Source organism: Diospyros lotus, chromosome 10, assembly GCF_014633365.1.
Source record: "Diospyros lotus cultivar Yz01 chromosome 10, ASM1463336v1, whole genome shotgun sequence".
NCBI lineage: Eukaryota > Viridiplantae > Streptophyta > Magnoliopsida > Ericales > Ebenaceae > Diospyros > Diospyros lotus.
Genome location: NC_068347.1, coordinates 28,014,439 through 28,033,237, shown reverse-complemented (window position 1 = coordinate 28,033,237; position 18,799 = coordinate 28,014,439). Strand labels below are relative to the sequence as shown.

At 38.3% G+C, this 18,799-nt stretch overlaps 3 protein-coding genes across 3 annotated transcripts; 1 reads left to right on the top strand and 2 right to left on the bottom strand.

Moving 5' to 3' along the window:
• Positions 1 to 2,533: 2,533 nt before the first annotated feature.
• On the top strand, positions 2,534 to 4,882 carry LOC127811016 (S-adenosylmethionine synthase 2). Its single transcript, XM_052350694.1, has 2 exons — positions 2,534 to 2,698; positions 3,376 to 4,882. The coding sequence occupies exon 2, from the start codon at positions 3,386 to 3,388 to the stop codon at positions 4,571 to 4,573; it is 1,188 nt and encodes a 395-aa protein (XP_052206654.1). The 5' UTR covers positions 2,534 to 2,698; positions 3,376 to 3,385; the 3' UTR covers positions 4,574 to 4,882.
• LOC127811017 (major pollen allergen Ole e 10-like) lies at positions 3,954 to 7,039 on the bottom strand. The gene is made up of 6 exons (XM_052350695.1): positions 6,345 to 7,039; positions 6,126 to 6,157; positions 5,934 to 6,022; positions 5,780 to 5,837; positions 5,425 to 5,683; positions 3,954 to 5,315 (listed from the first exon to the last, which is right to left on the bottom strand). The coding sequence occupies exons 1-6, from the start codon at positions 6,418 to 6,420 to the stop codon at positions 5,287 to 5,289; spliced, it is 543 nt and encodes a 180-aa protein (XP_052206655.1). The 5' UTR covers positions 6,421 to 7,039; the 3' UTR covers positions 3,954 to 5,286.
• A 192-nt stretch (positions 7,040 to 7,231) lies between these two features.
• LOC127811015 (squamosa promoter-binding-like protein 1) lies at positions 7,232 to 17,889 on the bottom strand. Its single transcript, XM_052350693.1, has 11 exons — positions 16,787 to 17,889; positions 16,316 to 16,497; positions 12,810 to 12,970; positions 12,329 to 12,727; positions 10,838 to 10,912; positions 10,638 to 10,745; positions 10,427 to 10,544; positions 10,136 to 10,277; positions 9,833 to 9,983; positions 8,113 to 8,748; positions 7,232 to 7,783 (listed from the first exon to the last, which is right to left on the bottom strand). The coding sequence occupies exons 1-11, from the start codon at positions 17,386 to 17,388 to the stop codon at positions 7,328 to 7,330; spliced, it is 3,030 nt and encodes a 1,009-aa protein (XP_052206653.1). The 5' UTR covers positions 17,389 to 17,889; the 3' UTR covers positions 7,232 to 7,327.
• Positions 17,890 to 18,799: the final 910 nt, after the last annotated feature.

The window sequence follows — 18,799 nt, the reverse complement described above, 5'->3', positions numbered from 1 at the left end:
TTCATGGGATAGAAGATTATATCCAAAAATACAGGTTTGAGTCATGACAGTCACAATGTGAGAATTTCATCCTCTTGTGGAGGTGTTTCTTGTAAGCACTATGCATTATACCTCCTATTTTGGGGGTCGTCATGTATCATGATTAATCCCTCCCACATAAATAGAACAGTGTATAGAGACTCTTAAGAGACACTTAAGTGAGAGATTTCACCTTTTGCACCCTAAGTATTAGTATTGATTGACTTATGCATGCCATTCTCTAGTTTTGAGAGACGTCAAACAAGCGGCCAACATGACTTATATGACCATTGACCTAGATAGATCAGTCAACCTTGCAAACCATTAGGCGCTCGGAGCTTGGGTTTGTCGCCTAACATAACTCAAGTTGGTGGTGGGCTTTGTCCGACATGACCCACCACCCACCACAAACACACTTATTAGTCAATAAAAAGAAAGAGGCACATAAAAATAAAACCAACGAGGTGCAGTTTTAACTTCAATTAGGCTTCAAGAGCAGTGTGAGTGAGTGATGAGGGCCCGGCAGGAGCAGTCGTGGATGCCACCAAACTCATCGTCGGGCCAACCAACTGTTTTGCAATCTTCAATTCTATGCTTACTGATTTTGACTCTATTTGATGGCTTGATGCCATCAGCCAGCCAGCCATCCATCCCTAATGAAAACTATATATGTACATACCAAATTTCTCACCCAACATCCCACCAAAACTAAGTACTATATCTATATCCACGTATTAACGTAGAACTCACATTTGTATAATTATTAATTATATCATTATAATTATCTTTAAATATACAAAATTACACTATTATCTTTTTATTCTTACAATACGTTTTAAAAAATAACTTAATTGGTCCTATGTCCTGAATGTGATGGTGCAACTGCGTGTGTCTGGTCAAATACGGTTTCAAGTATGGGCTAATTGTTTGAGATAATAAGACAATTTATTTAAACTTGGCACGCCATTATTCTAAGAAAATTATTATGTTATTTGATGTGTCATGAAAAAAAAATTAAAAAATAAATTAATAAACAAATTAACACAGTTTAATCAGGACGACCCAGCAACTGAGGATAGTAGAAGATTCGTGGCAAGTGACTAATATGGCCCACAAGTCGACAAAGAAGGCGGCGGAGGGCTCAGTGGCCTAGTCACACAGCCGCTGGTGCAGCCCCATGGCGCGGCCGCATGGGCAGCCCCCCAGCCCAGCCACGGGGGGGCTGCCTCATGCAAATCCAGCCGCAACGGTCCTGCCATGCGGCTGCGGTCCGGGATGACACTCATACCAAAATATTTTTTCAAATACGAAGGGTCTCACGCAATGATCAAAACAGCATAACTTTTATCATTCAAATTTATTTTTTTTGAATATTTTAAAGAAATAATAAATAAATATTCTTAAAAAAATTTAATTCTAAAAAAATTATAAAATACGAAAATAAATATCATCTACAAGAATTTGAATCTTAATAGAACTCTAAAAAGTCAAGATATACGTTATATGTAAGAATTTTAATTTTGAACTATTTCGAACTACTCCATGCTCCTTTATAAACAGGTAAGCATTCATTCAAGAAAATATACATCTCTAATATTGATTTTAGTAAAGACTTCAATATTTTTAGTGTCTGTCTGATTTAATTATTTAAATATTAAAGTGTTTGCGCAAAAATTTTCTCGCGTCCATTTGATAAGGTTTTTTCTTGTCAAATAAATTTGTTGTTGCATCTCAACAATAACAATTAATGTCGTCTATTAGAAACGAACAAAAAACCAATGAATTAGTCTATAATGGGCCGAACAAAAAAACACCACTAATCTACGGAGTCAAGAAAAACATTGGCTCAGTCCTTGAGGCATTCACTCAAGACACAAGAGTCTCTCATGCCCCATGAGATTGCCACTAGATAGCTTGCCTCACACCACTCGAGATCTTCAGTCTAAGGCTCTCTAAATGTCTTTTCTTAGAGTTAATTGTGAATTCACCCCAAAACTTTCTAGGGATCTCCTCCCAAGACCAGTTGAGAATTCACCCCCAAGATCCTTTAACCACCTTCTCCAAACGCCAGCACGAAATCCACTCTTGAGAACATTCTCGACCTTATGACTATTTTTTTTTTTACAGACTTAAACGGTTTGATGATAATATTTTATATTAAATAATTTATTATTGTATCTGTTCAATAATATTATTGAAGCCAAATAATAAGATAGATAGGATAGGAAAGCATCGAGAATGAAAAAATTCACTTAACTTAATTTTAGTAATTAATTATATTGCTTTCAGTTTCAGATAATTATAATTGTTGATAAAAAAAAAATATGATTTATTTCCCGTGTGGTAAAATTTCGCCGCGGCCGGTTGGTTTGATCTGTCCTGTGGCCTGTGGGTAGGTAAAGGGCACATAGCGCGTCGTTCTCGGCCGCCGACCCCCCCCACATGCCAGCCGTCCGATCTTACACGCCGGAAGATCATCCAACGGCCCACATTCACTTCATACTTCCATTGGACAACCACCGTTGATACAGAGAGACGCAGATTCATCGAACCCTCGACCTCTATAAAGCCATCACAAGGCTTTTTCATTGCCCTATCTATACTCGGGGGGAGAGAGAGAGAGAGTCCAGAAAGCAAAGCAAACGCAAGGCGACGTCTCTCTATTCTGTTTCTTCTTCAGGTAAATGCTTCTTTAGTTTTTTGCTTGGAAATGCTCCGACAGCCGCACTCTGCTGCTTCTGCTTGTGCTTCTTGTTTGTCTGCTTTCCCGTAGGTGTCTCTCTGTTATTGGTCGAAATGTGGGTGTATTAACGATTTGCTTGCGTGCATCTTTGAGCAGATATTTTTTACATTGTTTCACTTGATTTTGTTAGTAAATGGCCGGGATCTGTGTTGGGTTTCTTTGATTGTCGGTGTTCAGATCGTCTTGGACGACATTAAGCCCTGTAGATCTGTTACCTCTCTGGTTCGGGGAAGATCAGATTCTGATTCTGGTTGTTTTTAGGGCTTAATAGAATTCAATTGTCGTTGCTTTCTTTGATCTCTGAGTCTGTTGCAATGTTAAGTTACTGTCTACTCTTTTCAAGCTTGTGGTCCGTTGGTCTCAGACTTTTACCTTTCGACGAAGGCCAGGGTTTAACAGACATTGCTGGAGATTCCCCTTTCTCTGTGTGGTTTACAGTTTTTTTTTTTTTTATTTCTACTTAATTATGAAGCAATGTACGTATTCTGAAATCTTGAATCTTACAATTTTCATCTTTGGGAAGGCTATAGTGAAAGTGCCTCTATACTTCAGGTTGGGTTTAAACTCTTAAGTGCGGTTTAATAAGAGATCCGTTTCACTATTGTGCTCTGCAGCTTGAAACCAATGGCAACGGAGACCTTCCTATTCACATCTGAATCAGTGAATGAGGGGCACCCAGATAAGCTCTGCGACCAGATCTCTGATGCAGTGCTTGATGCCTGCTTAGCACAGGACCCTGACAGCAAAGTTGCCTGTGAGACTTGCACCAAGACCAACATGGTCATGGTTTTTGGAGAGATCACTACCAAGGCCAATGTGGATTATGAGAAAATTGTGCGCGATACTTGCCGGGCTATTGGATTTGTGTCTGATGATGTGGGTTTGGATGCCGATAACTGCAAGGTTCTTGTTAACATTGAGCAGCAGAGCCCAGATATTGCCCAGGGCGTCCATGGCCATCTAACCAAGCGCCCTGAGGAGATTGGTGCTGGTGATCAGGGTCACATGTTCGGTTATGCAACTGATGAGACCCCTGAGTTGATGCCCCTCAGCCATGTTCTTGCAACCAAGCTTGGAGCTCGCTTGACTGAGGTTCGCAAGAACGGGACCTGTCCATGGCTGCGGCCTGATGGTAAAACCCAAGTGACCGTTGAGTATTACAATGACAATGGTGCCATGGTTCCCGTTCGAGTGCACACTGTGCTCATCTCCACCCAGCATGATGAGACTGTCTCCAATGATGAAATTGCCGCTGATCTTAAGGAGCATGTCATCAAGCCTGTTATTCCCGAGAAGTACTTGGATGAGAAAACCATCTTCCATCTTAACCCCTCTGGCCGGTTTGTCATTGGTGGGCCTCATGGTGATGCCGGTCTCACTGGTCGGAAGATCATCATCGACACTTATGGTGGGTGGGGAGCTCATGGTGGTGGTGCTTTCTCCGGAAAGGACCCCACCAAGGTGGATAGGAGTGGAGCATACATTGTCAGGCAAGCTGCAAAGAGCATTGTGGCTAATGGACTTGCCCGGAGGTGCATTGTGCAGGTTTCTTATGCCATTGGTGTTCCTGAGCCCTTGTCTGTTTTTGTTGACACGTATGGGACTGGGAAGATTCCCGATAAAGAGATTCTCAAGATCGTGAAGGAGAGCTTCGATTTTAGGCCTGGCATGATCTCCATCAACCTCGATCTCAAGAGGGGCGGCAATGGAAGATTCTTGAAGACTGCTGCCTATGGACATTTTGGCAGGGATGACCCAGACTTTACATGGGAGGTGGTTAAGCCCCTCAAGTGGGATAAGGTTCAAGCTTGATCAATCCTATGGTGTGGGTGGTGATCGGTTGTCAAAGCATAATTTCCTTTGATTTTGCTTATCGCTTCGCGTGTTCTTATTTTTCATTTGCTATTAAAATTTCTTTGTTTAAGCGGCATCACAGTTGAAAGACTGACTGACAATGTGTATCAGTTCTCTATATTCTGCATGCATAGCTATGACTGCTGTGAGAAACGAGTTTGTATCCGGCAGTATAGCTGCAGTACATTTGCTAGGCTCTGTGAGTGTTTCAAAATAAAAATTTGAATGCATTTATTGAGGCTTAGTCTTGTCTCATATATTTGATTATCTTATTTCTTCTTTCACTAGCTGTCTTTGCGTTCCAATGGAATTTTTGATTGCCTTGAAGAATTGAGATGATATAATCCGGTGGATTTCTTTTGCTTTATGGTTTAAATTGTGCTGGCTGTTTAAGACTTAATGTTTCTCCTTCATGCTTATGTTTGTCATATCAGAAAAATTGAAGGTGATGTACAAAGACTGAATCAATCAACTTTGCACCATATCAGCAACATAATCGTTCATGTCCAGGGAAGAGATTGACAATCCTCTTTCTTTTGTGAAGAATCAGATAAAGACCTGTTCCATCTCACCAAGACGTATATCATTTCTTGCCATGAGCTTATCAAACTCAAATCTCAAAACTACTTGTAGCATCCAACCATCTCATATCCCTTCAATTTCCAACCTTATCAAGCTGGATATATGCATTTGTCAACAGCTGCAAACACCAGAAATATAGAATCAGCTTTTTTTGCATGATTTAACTGTTAACTCTGCAAATACATCAATCTTTTGCAGCAGCTATTTAAAATTTGTTCATCACTTACAAGGGTCCTGGGTAACAATCAAACCACTGCCCTGGAAGTTGCAGGCCTGGGCGTGCTTTCCTCTGGCCTTGTAGTAGAGATTCATAACAACCGATGCATCAGAGACTCTGCTGTTGGCAGGATTGTAGCATATTCCTCCATATTGGATGCCTTTGCAATCAACATCAGACTGAGTGCAAGAGAACTGAATAATTTCATCAAGTTTAACAGCTGAGGTTGATGGCTTAACAATGCACCACGTTGTCTTATCGCTGTTGCCCTGCTATAAGAACTAATTCAATGAAAAGAGAGAGAGAACAAAAAAAAAAAAACTGATGGTAATAGAGGATTAAAGATGCAGGGGAGAACAGATTGCCTGATAGGAGGAAGATAGTGAAGCATTGTTCTCTGGTAAAGGGTCTCTTTCTTGGTCCCTGGATTCATGCTAAAACTAAAATCCTAGGGCTAAAAACTGGAAACTTGGAAGGGAAACCAAATTCATTTCTGGGTGAAAGCAGAGCAACAATTACCTGTCTGTAACTTCATTTGGCTCATGATTTTGAATTCGATGAAGCTCAGTGAGAGCACTGCTTGCAAAATTAAACACCAATGGTTCAGCCTGCCGAGAAAACAAGTCACCAGTAGTTTCATGAATTTTGTAGGGGACTTGGTGAGATTTCCCCTAAACAATGAAAATAATTAGGAAGATGAGAAATTTATACCTGCTTCCTGTCATTTTGATCATACCCTGACCCTGCATTATATCATACATAACACAGTTAAAGATGACTCCGAACTCCTAAGCATGAAATCAGAAACTTCCTTTTTTGTCCTAGCATTTGCTAAAAGAAATTAGAAATGTTTCTTTCAGTGAAAAGAAGAGTAAGAGAGAATCTGTCAGCCCATTTTCCTGTCGGTATTCAAAATGTTAAATGACATACCTGTGCTCAAGCTGAAACACAAGAACCAAGTGACAAGAAGAACAAGAAAGGGTAAACAGAATTTCTCCATTCCCATATTTCCACTAATGAAGCCTAGAGATGAAAGGCGAAGGCAAGAGATTCTTTAGATTTGCTTAAATAGAGGATATTTCAGCAACACGGTAGAGAGATCACGAGACGACAGTTTCATCCAACCCTTGCCAGAATGCACCTCATTCAGTCTTAACTAACATCGGTTAGTTCCACATCAATTAAACGTGATTCCAAGCCAATGCCATTACCGGTGAGAAATGCAGTTCAAGCTTTGAAAATATTTAAAGGATTCTGGAGTTTTGAACCAACCACGTGTTGGACAAAGAAAAAAAACCACATATTTTGGGAAAGAAAACAAGTGGAACATACTTGCCAGAATTTCGTTAACACATCAGTTTTGATGGCATTTCCCGAAGAAAAAATCTTAACGGATATCATAAAACATCCAAAAAGATGTAGCCTGCCAAGAATAAATGTCCAAACTAAACCATCAACAACCAAGCCACCACAGCCATTTTCATTCTTTGATGGATAGTTGATCCCAATTCTGTACTTCAAAATTTAGCTCTTCATGTGCCAATGTATTGACATCTCTATGTATCTTGTCATTTCCCATGTGCCAAAGAATTCGTTGGTCGGCGGGTTTTCAGTTGGAGCATAGTTACACCATCTTTACAAAAATGGCAGTTCAGGCTTCAGCTGCATCTTACCTCAGCTTTTTACTATCACATAATTGACTTTTTATTGCAAATTAAGATTAACTTTCAGGTAAACAAGCATATTTAGTATTTTCCTATCGAAATCTGGATTCACGCATCCCACCATATCTGGTGGGTAAGATCTTAAAGAAAACCTCTCCACCGCCCCCGCCCCCCACCCACCAAAAAAAAAAAAAAAAAAAAAGAGAGATCAGTTAACAACAGAGGAAACTGCTAGCTATATTCCTATCTTTAGCTTGATCCATACTCGAGAAGCTCCCATCTGAAAGGCCGGAAAACATAAAGAACTTCAGGCGAGCTCTTGAAGAGAAGAGCCACACAAACGCAGACAGCAGCAATGGCCACCATTGAAAGCATAGCTGGCCTATAGACGGCTGGTGATGTTCTGGTGCTGCTGTATGCCATTTTCTGTTCACATAGTCTGCAATCTCGAATTGGCTTCATTTCACTCTTCTCGGTGTGAAAGCTAGCAACTTTAGTTACTTTGTGCCCATCCGCTGGTTTCTGATTCATGTTACATTCAAATAGTGCGCCAGGGATGTCAACAACTACATGCCCTTTTGCTGTTTTCTTGTTAATTTTCTGCTGGACCAGATGCATGTAGGAAGAGTATCCTCGCAACTGTGCATAATCACTGGGAGTCAATCCAGTATTGTCACAAGCACCTTTCCACGCTTCGATTCCCACCTGAAATGCGCAACCCATGTCAATATGGAGAAGGGGAGAGTAACAAAAGACAACAAAATGACCTGGAACATAGCATGGAATATATTACTTCATTTTTCTATACCAATTTTAAAAATATTCCCAATCAAGCAGTTCAAATTCTTTTTACCACTAATGAAAAAAAAAAAAAAAAAAGCTGCCTCCATAATATGACCAGTTCAAGGATGAAATTAAACAGACACCAAAGCAAAAGGCAATTGGTTCAAATTTAAGTTGCCGGTTTGTGACAAATTTGAAGCCTCGCATTGTAAATAAACAGTGAAAATATGCACTAGGAAAGGAGAAGATACCTTTCCAGGATCATCAGTCAACGCATCTAACACCCCCTCTGAACCATCTCTACTAGCTGCTATGTGTAGAGGGGTCAAACCCCCAGGGCCAGCAGCATCTGGCCTAAATAAAAACTTAGAGCCTTTATAAACATATGGTTTCTGTTCAGACCCAGACTTTTCCAAGCCTCCATCAGGGACGTATCTCAAAAGGATTTCTACCATAGATCTGCAATTTCTGCGTACAGCTTTATGAAGGAGGCCCATTTCCAGTAATCCAAGTTCAATTGAAGAATACTCTCCCGCATCTACAGTACCATTGAACAAAATGTCCAAAAGTTTTTTAACCGCTGCACTCCAGTCATGCTCAATCGAGAACTCCATGATCCATCTGAACCGTTTGAAAGGAAATAGATACAACTTCGGATCTGTGGGGCCCAATCTTAACTTCAACTGGCTTCTGTGGAGAAGCCAACCCATTTCATGTATAAAGTCCAGTGCATTATTCCTGGCTTTTGTTTGTTCACATTCTGCCTGCATATCATCAGCAATCTCAGCCATGTATATAACACTCTCCAGTGAACAAATCTCCGAACACACATCCTGATCTGTGACTATGAATGGAAAGAAGCTGCTGCTGAGACCATGGTCCTCAATCTGATGGAATAAATAATGAGTATCAGTTATTCAGAAACGAGAGAATTGCATGCATTTGGAGTCATGACATGTTCTCTGCAGCATGCACAAAACATCCAGAGAGACAAGAAACTTAGAAGGCACAGGCAAGTGTTTCACCTTATTTTCTTCTTTCTGGTTTTTAATTCTTCTCGTATCTCCCCTTATTATTAATATTATTATTATTTTAGAAGGGGGAGGGTGCATAGTTTAAAGCTCCAACTGAAAACCACCAAAATTTAAGCACAAAGGTCCCCACATAAAATTAGTATGGTTTCCAATATCTTGAACTTTGTGCTGTGAGAAAAAAACCAATAGAGGCTCCTATGAGAAGAATGGGTGGAAAGGAACAAGTTATTTAGCAAAAAGGTAGAAGAAGACCCAAAAAATAAACTTAAGTGGGAGATTCTTAAATATGATATGAGTTATGAGGGCCTTATAGAAGATAAGGCCATAAATGAAATGATAAGGCAAGATACAATCCATGTAGTCAACCCCACCTATTGGGATTAAGGCTTGATAGGTGGTCATTTTTTAATATATTCAACTTTAATTTCTGGGGCACTCTCAATACACGAGGCGCCCCACATTGTTAGGGTTGGGGAATGGTCGTTTCTGTATGTAGCCTACCCTTCGCAAAGAGATTTCCACATTTTGAATCCGTGGCCTTCCACTCACTAAAGAGCAACCCTACTGTTGCTACCAGCGCATGCCCTCCCCTCCTTCAATTTAACTTCCATACACCAGAAATTTGGAGCCAAAGTTAAAGTTCAAAGAGTAAATAGCCAATATGGACAGGTGCACAACACATTCATGAATGGAAAATCATTTTAGTAACCCCAATCTGCACAAATTAGAAAGTAGAAAGCTTTTTTGCCTTGTGTGGAACATTTTATTTATCATAAGTTGGAAATGTAAAAAACTTGTTTAGCAAGTCTTAACACCATGATGCAGTTAATGCTTAATTCAGTAATTAACAGTGTACAGACTTGGTTTTTTTGTTTTTTTTGGCCTTGTATGTGCAGACAGTTTATTTTAACAATGGATAGAACCAGGATTGCATTACCTCAATGAATCCTCTCCCAGTAACATTTGGTACAGAGCAAGAAAAACTGAGGCACTGGATATCATCATGATCTAGGACCATATCAACTCCCTCCATTATGTGAGAACAAGTTTCTTGTGCCAGATACTTCCCTTCTAGTGCACAGAGTAACCTGATACAAAAAAGAAAAATAACTTGATAAATATACAGTCACCCAAGCAAGAATAGAAAAATTAGAAAAAGAAGAAAATCTTTGACACTTCAAATACGGCGTTCCATTCATGCACTCAGTGATGATACACAACTAAAATTAATGAAGGATACCTCGTGCTTGAGTGGGACAGGTTGGAGCCTTTAACTGAGAACTGAGCCCTTTCAGAGACAGGAACCGCAATGGGTGCGATACTCAAGATTCTGCAGTTTTTATGACTTTTAGGAGGCAACAGCGTATCTAATACAACCTGACCTGCAGCAGAATTTAAGTATCCTTGGTATCAGTCAGCAAAAAATGAAAATAAAAAGTATGCTTGGCATTATGGCTCATGATAGCACAAGGATATGAATGAAAAGGGAACAGAAGAAAATATATAAAGGAACCAAAAGGCAAGAACAAACCATTGTATATAAATGCTACATGATTCTGCACCCTAGTGTACACCCATCCCGTTCTCCAAAAAGAATCATCCAACACATCAAGAAGTCTGCTTAGACTGGATCTCAGATCACAGCAAAGCTGTAGATAGCAACAGTAACTTCAAGGTTTAGAGGTATTTTCCAAGGACAAGGAGTAGCCCTCTAAATTCCTGTTAATGACAGATTAGTTTACCTCTTCCCATGTGGAGTTCTCTAAGCGAAGATAGATAGTCAATATGATACAGCCAGGTCTTATGTAGCTTTCAATATCCGTAGGACTATGGGATAACCAGTCAAGAATCTGAAAAATACAACACATTTAACAAAATAAAGTCTTCTGTTAGTGTGAGCATTAAACAACTATAATCAAATAATTTCACAGCAAAGAGGTACCTGTTTCCGCAAAGCAAGAGGAAAATCACTTGGATCTTTTCCAAAGAGTTTGAAAACAATTCGATCTGTGCGACTCTGAAATTTAATCAAGAAAATATAGATGAGAAAGGAGATCCTTTCGGTACAATAAGAGGATTATGCTCCATCAATCTAGTTAATTACTTAGGCAATAGTTAGTCTATAAACCATAAACTCAAATTGCAAGGTCATCCGCATTGAGAAATTAAAAAAAAAAAAAATGTAGCTATATGAATATAAATCTAACTGAAATCACTTAAAACAAATCAATTTTCCAGTATATATTTAAGCATATGTATGAGCAAAATATATCAGGGGGATACACAAGAAGACTACCACTCAGCAATCTCAGCAAACTCAATCTATAACTCCTTTTGAAACTTCTTGAGCTAAAAATAGAACAAAAATATAAAGTATCTAATCTATGAATGCCTGTCTCAACATCATTGAGAGTTTGTAGACGCCATTATCCAGGGCTTTCACACTTGCAAAACTTCTTTCGAGGAAATAGAACAAAAATAAGATTATCTAACCTATGCATGCCTGTTTCAACATAATTAAGAGTTTGTAGATGCTGCCATCCAGGCCTTTCACAATCTTTTCAAATGGCTACATGTTTTCCATGAAGGAAATAACAATGTGAAAGAGAATGGAGATTCTATAAAATGACAACATATTGACCGAAACAGATATTGCAGTGTAGTACTGCTTTTGTTTTGCGTAGAAGTTGAATGAGTCCCAATTCTGTCATGCTCACAAACAAAAATAAAAGATTATTTAATCTATGAGTAGCTATCTCAATATTCTTGAGAATTTGCAGACACTAACATCCAGCCCTTTCGCAATCTATTCATGTGGCTACTAGTTTTCCATGAATGAAACAACGAGAAAGTGAGCAATTCTCTCCAATGACTTTGCAGATCAGTGGAAAGAGAAATAATGCAACTTGGCAGTGCTTTTTGTTTTGGTTAAAATTTTGCACAGGTCCTTATCCAGTCATATGCCCACCTATTCTCTACTGACTGTACCAAGGAATTGGGATGGAGTAAACCCAACAAATTCCATAACTGCTAAGAAACTAAAGATATCACCTCCAACCACAGAAAAATTTATCTGTGGAGTCATGTAAACGATATCGTCTCCAAAGCAAAAGAAACAGATTGCATTAAATAGGAAACAGAGATGCACACAATTAATTCCTTATGCCAGAACATTCACTGATTTTTTTACAAAGATACCAACTCCAATCGTATAGACCATAAACAAGAAAGGAAGTCTATCCATGAACACAAGCACTAGAGAGAGAGCTATGGCAGCAACAAAAGTCTTTTAATAAAACCTTAAATGGAAAAGCAACTTCTGGAGCATATTAATTATCATATTCATCAACACAGTGAGGCCTAACATCCAGATATATTTCTAATTTCAATTGCAGCCATTCAACTAGAACATTCAATAGCCATAAAATAGTACCTGAGCGTCCCCATTGGAACTAGATGGTGACTGGGTGGATGTAGAACCTGAATTCCAGCTTGCCTGAGGTGGGCTTGCCTTCTCACAGTCTGGGTGTCCCCATAGACTGCTTGCAGGAGACCCAGCCCCCAGATTTACAGGAGTCTGAAAACTCCCCAAGTTTTCTGCAGAGTCTTGAGAATCATCATAAACATTATTCAAGTCAATGGCATTCAATTTCGTTCTTGTCACTGAAGTCTCAGCACAACTTGCTATGGCTGGAATGATGTTGCTTGTACGACAAGGAATAGTAGATGAAGTTTGAAGAGCTGTAGCCTGAACATCATCCATAAAAGTTCTCTTCTCCATCCCTTCAAATACACGTGCAGTCGTGCATTGTCCATTAGGCTTCAGCAAATCCTGAATTATGCAATCATTGATCTTAGAAGTAGAACCAAAAATAGAGGCGCATTTTGAGCTCTTTGAAATGAGGATCTCAAACCTTTTCTGGAGCCTGGAGAGGCATCCCAGCATTCTGCCGGTCTTGAGAACCAGGGAATAAACTAGATACATTTATCTCATTAATTGAGCCAGCAAGACTAGCAAGGTTTCTCAATAGATGAGACAGTAGATCCTGATCCTTCATTTGATCTGAGCTATTAACTGCACTTTACAGAGGGCCCACACTTTGTGAGTGATAAGGTGTTGGATCTTGATATCATCTAGGATTCTCAAAGTAGATTAAGTTCTCATTACATAGGTTTAAACAATTTTCAACAATACATGAAGATATGCCAAAGAAGTCAGATCCAAATAGAAGCATAATGCATCTATTCGTCTATTATTTTCCCTTTCTTTTACCAGGAAAAAGATAAAAAGAACCACATTTACTATAATTCAACAAATTAAGTTGCATAGGCACAAGCAAGGACACAGACAACATGATAAATACATATTGAACAATGATAGTTAGTCCTACTTGATGGTCCAAATTGGTAGTCTAACTGACAAAGATGTCCAATATACTCTTGGATTGATATTAACACTTACAATGCTTGTTAAAACCAATGGAAGGGCATATTAGACATTTTGTCCAGTCGGACCACCAAGTAGGGCAAAAAATCATTATTCACACATGGAACAAAATAATTGATTACTATACATTTTTAATCCACATTACATGAGATGACTATGCAATTTAGTTTCCTATTCCTACCTATATGTCGCAAAATGTGGAAGATGAAGTCCACAAATAGCATGAATATGATACATAGCTTCACAATTACTAGCTAAGCATCCAACACACTTCATTTATCTCAATAAACATATAAGAAAATATAAAATAGTACCAGCATGATTGATCTCTTCAGGATGCTTCAAGTAAATATCTAGTTTCTTAACAGCACTTTGGAAGAACATATTTACTAAAACTAAATTAATCTGAAGTCTTCAGCAGAAATAATTTAAGAAAATGTAGTGAGAACAAAGTCTTCATCAAAGGACACAGCCCCTCGTCCAGCTCTCAGCCACCTAGCTTTCCTTTTATGTGTGTGTGTGTGTGTAATCAATATGGATGTATATAAAATAATCAAAAGGGAGCAATTTGTGGACTGAAAATACATGATCAATAAGATTTGCCTACAATGCCCAAAAGAATGTCCGTTCATTCATTAAATTTTAAGAGTACAAAAACTAAACAAAGACATAGGTGAAGGAACCTCCACTCTTCTCAAGGGCGAATTTCTCATAATAATTGAAGAATAGCTCATCAATCAATCAACACAATGAGACAAAAACTCAACAAGTTTTTGAACATTATCAAATTCAACATCCAAATGTCTCTCACACTGCAATGTCCAAGGTGTAAGACACACTCAAACATGCTTGCATATCCAACAGACCAACACCAGCTGACAATAAGTTTCCTCCTCTTGGTCAAATTTCAACATGAAGTTTACACTCAGAAAAAAGCTAATCTTGTCATAGGCCCCAACATTGGAAATGCCCTTCAAGGAAAATCCTCATTACATGTGCTCTTTTGCATCCATGAATTACTAGTGACATACACCTGAATTAGGGTATGTGTGTAAAACATATATAGTTCAACTTCAACATACACTAAATAAATATGTTTAGGTACTAGCTTTTAATATGGAAATATACACAACAAAAAATATCAAAAACCATTTAAAATCTCTAGTTTAGCTGTAAATTCATTTTAACCTAAACAAAGGAAAGATTATTCAAAAAATAATGACTAGGCCATGTCCTAGTCATTGGATATGAAAATTAGATGAATCCAACATTAGAGATACACCAGCATTCAACATGCAATATCTGCCCCCGAATCAACATAATTCACGAAACACCAATCCCTTGTGAGCCCCAACAATACCAACTCAAACTCAACCTCTATGAAACACTCCAATATAAATGAAGCATGACCCTCACAGTCACAGATGGCCATAACTTCATAAAGAAGGAGCACGAGTTCAGAAAACCACTTTCCTAATTTGCAAATTATCCTCAATCAAACATCCCAAAGGACACCTGCCCCTTGCTGTGAATGTAACTACTATAGTTGTCTCTCTGTCAAAAGCATAAATGAAATCAGACATGAGGATCTCACTTATATCTTCTCGTGTCACAGATGATGCCACAACTTCATACCATCTCTACCAACCTTGAAGCAAGAGCAACCACAAAGCTGCTCCAAACTTGGCAAACCCATTTCAACAACCCTCTCCATAAGACACATTCATCTCTAGACAATGCCGAACCACCCCAATACAACCATATTTAGCCATTGCCAAACCTGTTCAAAATATTTGTCCCTTTTACTAGCAAATCTCCTTAAGCACCTTTGAGTAAGATCTCCAATAAACATTCCTAATTTTCTAATGCTAAAGCATTGACTCTCACAAGGTACAAACACTATCCAACCTATTAAAAGATAATTCCTATGAGTCACACTTCCTTAAAAAAGGTCATGTACTTGTTATATCTTCTCAAATCCATAGGCCACCTGGATATGGATGGTAAATAGAAGCATAAAGGTGTATGGTAAGCTCACAGTATACTTTCAATTCAAGTTATTCTCTATTCTAACTAGCCACTCTCTTTTGGAACCAGTCTCTACCCTGTCCAAGACTACTTTAGATTTAAAGGAGCAAAGAAAAGATGAAATAATGTACATTGCTTAAAAGAATACAACTCCACACCCTAGGGTAGAAGCACAGAAATATTTGGAAAATCCTGTACGGGAAACTCCTAAAATAATCAATTCTGGCACAACAGATTTAACCTTCAAACCTAGCACAACCCCAGAACATTTAGAGAAACACGCACAGCACGCATATACAAATAAAACAAAGATAAACTAGCCACACTGTATCTGTCTGGAAAACAAAAACCATCATATCATTTACGCACAACAAACGAAAAGCCACTATAGCTCAGCTGCCAGCCATGGCAAATGGCAGTCATGTCTATCAGTTCACAATCACAATCATTCATTTCTATGATAACATTACATTATTCTAAAGCATGGAGAAAACACCGAAATGTTGGTTTCATCTCCAATAACTTATTGTTTGTGCATCCAACTGAAAGAAATGGTTCGCAGAAGCTGCTTATTCAAAAATCATGATTCTTTAGAATTTAGATATCATCATCACTAGCATCTTACCACTTGAAAAGAATATAAATAAATGAATTCATCATCTTCCACCTCAAGAATGATGTTAGTTTTTTGGGCACAAAATTGGGCATTTATCATCTCATCCACCACAATCAAATAGGACTCCAAGATCACTGAGTATTAATCCCACATAAAATGTTAACAACAGATAGCTGTTTAGAATAATTACTAATAACATTGAAAAGAAATCACCAAATGAAGAAAATGTAAAAACCCTCTTCCAGCACAAGATCCTACGTGCAATCAAGCCCCCACTGAATTTGACATAAAGGAGCAAAATTTTTAAATTTTCATTGAGAAATTCTTACCATGCATATTGGAGAGTATCCTGAGTAGAATAACAAGTAGATAGCTACTACTACGCTCATCATTCGAGGAGCCTCCATTAACAACATTTTCTGGGTGTGTCTTTCTCCTTCGTCTATTATGCCCAGCCAAACGCCTGCGGCAACTTCTTTTTCCTTCATCAAACTCTTGAAGAACATGAAACCTGGCCATAGGGACAACCAAATTGTTTCTAACTGACAAAACAACTCTTCACAAAAACACAAGTTTGACACATACAAGGAGCAAGTTGCATAAAAAATTAAATCCAAAAATGCAGTGAGAAATGTCATCTGGCCTCAGTTTGTGTTATCTAGTAGTAGAGAACCAAAACAGAGGACAAGGATTGTACTAGGAATCTACAATTATCACTAGACACTGCTAAATCTTCATTTTCCAACGAGGATAAACTATTACAGAAACCAACAAGAAGCTGTCCCCAGATAAGAACTCACCTGCTACACTGCTGACAGAACCGCTGCATAACATTTCCTACTAACGCTTTACTGGCCTTGGAATGCATTTCACATACCTTGTGCCTTCGGTGATAATCTTTGGCACTACTCAAATCAGCTAGACAACCCTCCACCTGGCATAACGCACGGTTTGAAATAGCTGCAACGACCTTGGTCTTCTTCCCACTCTTCCCCTCCAATTTTCCCGTCTCAGCTTCAGCAATAGGGTACACTTGCCCACCAAGGTTCAAATTAAGGGACCCAGCCTCACCATTCAGTTCTTCATCATCATCAAGAACAACCACTCTCCTCCGCTTCTCCAATTCCCTTTCCCTCTTGTCATTTCCCAAACTGATTTCATCTGAACATGAGGATGAACAGTTAGACAGGCCTGTATTAGCCGGGATGTCAGACCCAGCTGGGAATAATTGCCTAACTCTGCAATCTGATGACACAATATTAAGTGGAGTAGCAGTAAACAGATGGCCATCCCATTTCCAATTGTTCGAATCCCATTCCATACTCCTCTTCCCAACTGCCTTCAAATCCGAAATCACTGGACCATAGAAACGATGTGCTTTTCCCCCAAATTGAGCCTCCATCAGCTAAAACTCAAAGAACAAGGACCAAATCTAAAAGACCAGAGCAAAATCCCCAGATTCCACAACAACAGTAACAACCCCACGAGTCCCAAAGATCAAGCCGCACTATAAAAACCCTATAATTACCACTACCCCGAATTCACCAAAAGTTCACTACCACCACAGAAATCCAGACAAAGCAACGGTGCTGACACATCCATGGATCCAAACAACGACCAAAATTAAACTCAAGTTAACCAGTAATTACTACCTCAACGACATCTCAACAACCACAAGCCCTTCACAACACCCTCATGAACCAAAAGAAAATACCAAGTAAAACCACTCGCAACTCATCAACAGAGCAAATAACCCAGAACGGAGAATTAACTTGCCGGAACAGACGGCGGCAAGGCCCGAACGGAGGAGCCCGTTGACGGTGGCGTCGCTGGCCAGTGAAGATCGCCGGAGAGAGAGAGAGAGAGAGAGAGAGGAGAGAGAGAGATACTAGAGAGGACGAGCAAAGATTAGGAAAAATAGGGGGCAGAAATGAAAAAGGTACCGAGGGCTGAATGGTAAATTTCTTAAAGAAATAAATGTAGAGTACGTTTATGACGTCGTACTCAGGGAATCTCAGCCCCATATCCGTGTCTATAGCTCTCACATTATAATTATTATTTAATAACATTAATAATAATAATAAATAAAAATTTGATTCAATATTATAAATTATAAATAGAAATACTAGAAGGATGCTTAATTATAATTCTTTTAGTGGCATTCATACATTAATATATTATATATTTGCATTAACATAAGAGGTTGATTATTTACTGTTGAAACTGTATTTATTTTTTGCAATTGAGACTATAAAATATTTTATATATCTTTGATGATTTTTTATTTTTATACACTTTATTAAAAATCATTTAAAATATCTCATAGGTCAAACTGTAAAAAACAACTACAGTCCAAATTAAAATTATTTTTATTCTTAATATAATTTAAAAACCATCCATTAATATGTACAAGCATAACAAAAATATGTTTCCAGCGCATAAGTTAAATGGCAAAAGGGCAAGTGATATATTGGTGTAATTTTGTGAGTCGTGAGTTCAATTTCTCCCTTATACAATGATCAAATACCTAATTTTTGATTTACCTCTCCTTACATAATCGAAAGTACGAACATAAGGGACCGATAAAGAACAGTCATCCTGAATATTACAAAAATATCTTCAGTGAGTATCTAAATAATATTTTTATATAAGATAACGTAAATAATAATTAAAGTATAATAAATGTATCTTTTTTAAACAAAAATATAATAGGTGAATTTTATTTTTAAATAACATATATTTATTATATTTTATTGTTAGCATCTGAATAATATAATTAGTCAATAATAAATATGTCATATTTTAAAATATAT

What these genes read in the sequence shown, in the direction of transcription:
- LOC127811016 (XM_052350694.1), top strand. Translation starts at nt 3,386, where the DNA reads ATGGCAACGGAGACCTTCCTATTCACATCTGAATCAGTGAATGAGGGG.
- LOC127811017 (XM_052350695.1), bottom strand. Translation starts at nt 6,420, where the DNA reads ATGGGAATGGAGAAATTCTGTTTACCCTTTCTTGTTCTTCTTGTCACT. An exon ending in ATCAAAATGACAGGAAGCAG is followed by an intron (nt 6,023 to 6,125) that starts GTATAAATTTCT and finishes TTTTCTCGGCAG; the next exon opens with GCTGAACCATTGGTGTTTAA. An exon ending in CACTATCTTCCTCCTATCAG is followed by an intron (nt 5,684 to 5,779) that starts GCAATCTGTTCT and finishes TTCTTATAGCAG; the next exon opens with GGCAACAGCGATAAGACAAC.
- LOC127811015 (XM_052350693.1), bottom strand. Translation starts at nt 17,388, where the DNA reads ATGGAGGCTCAATTTGGGGGAAAAGCACATCGTTTCTATGGTCCAGTG. An exon ending in TTCTGTCAGCAGTGTAGCAG is followed by an intron (nt 16,498 to 16,786) that starts GTGAGTTCTTAT and finishes CCCTATGGCCAG; the next exon opens with GTTTCATGTTCTTCAAGAGT. An exon ending in CTGGGAGAGGATTCATTGAG is followed by an intron (nt 8,749 to 9,832) that starts GTAATGCAATCC and finishes TTATTCCATCAG; the next exon opens with ATTGAGGACCATGGTCTCAG.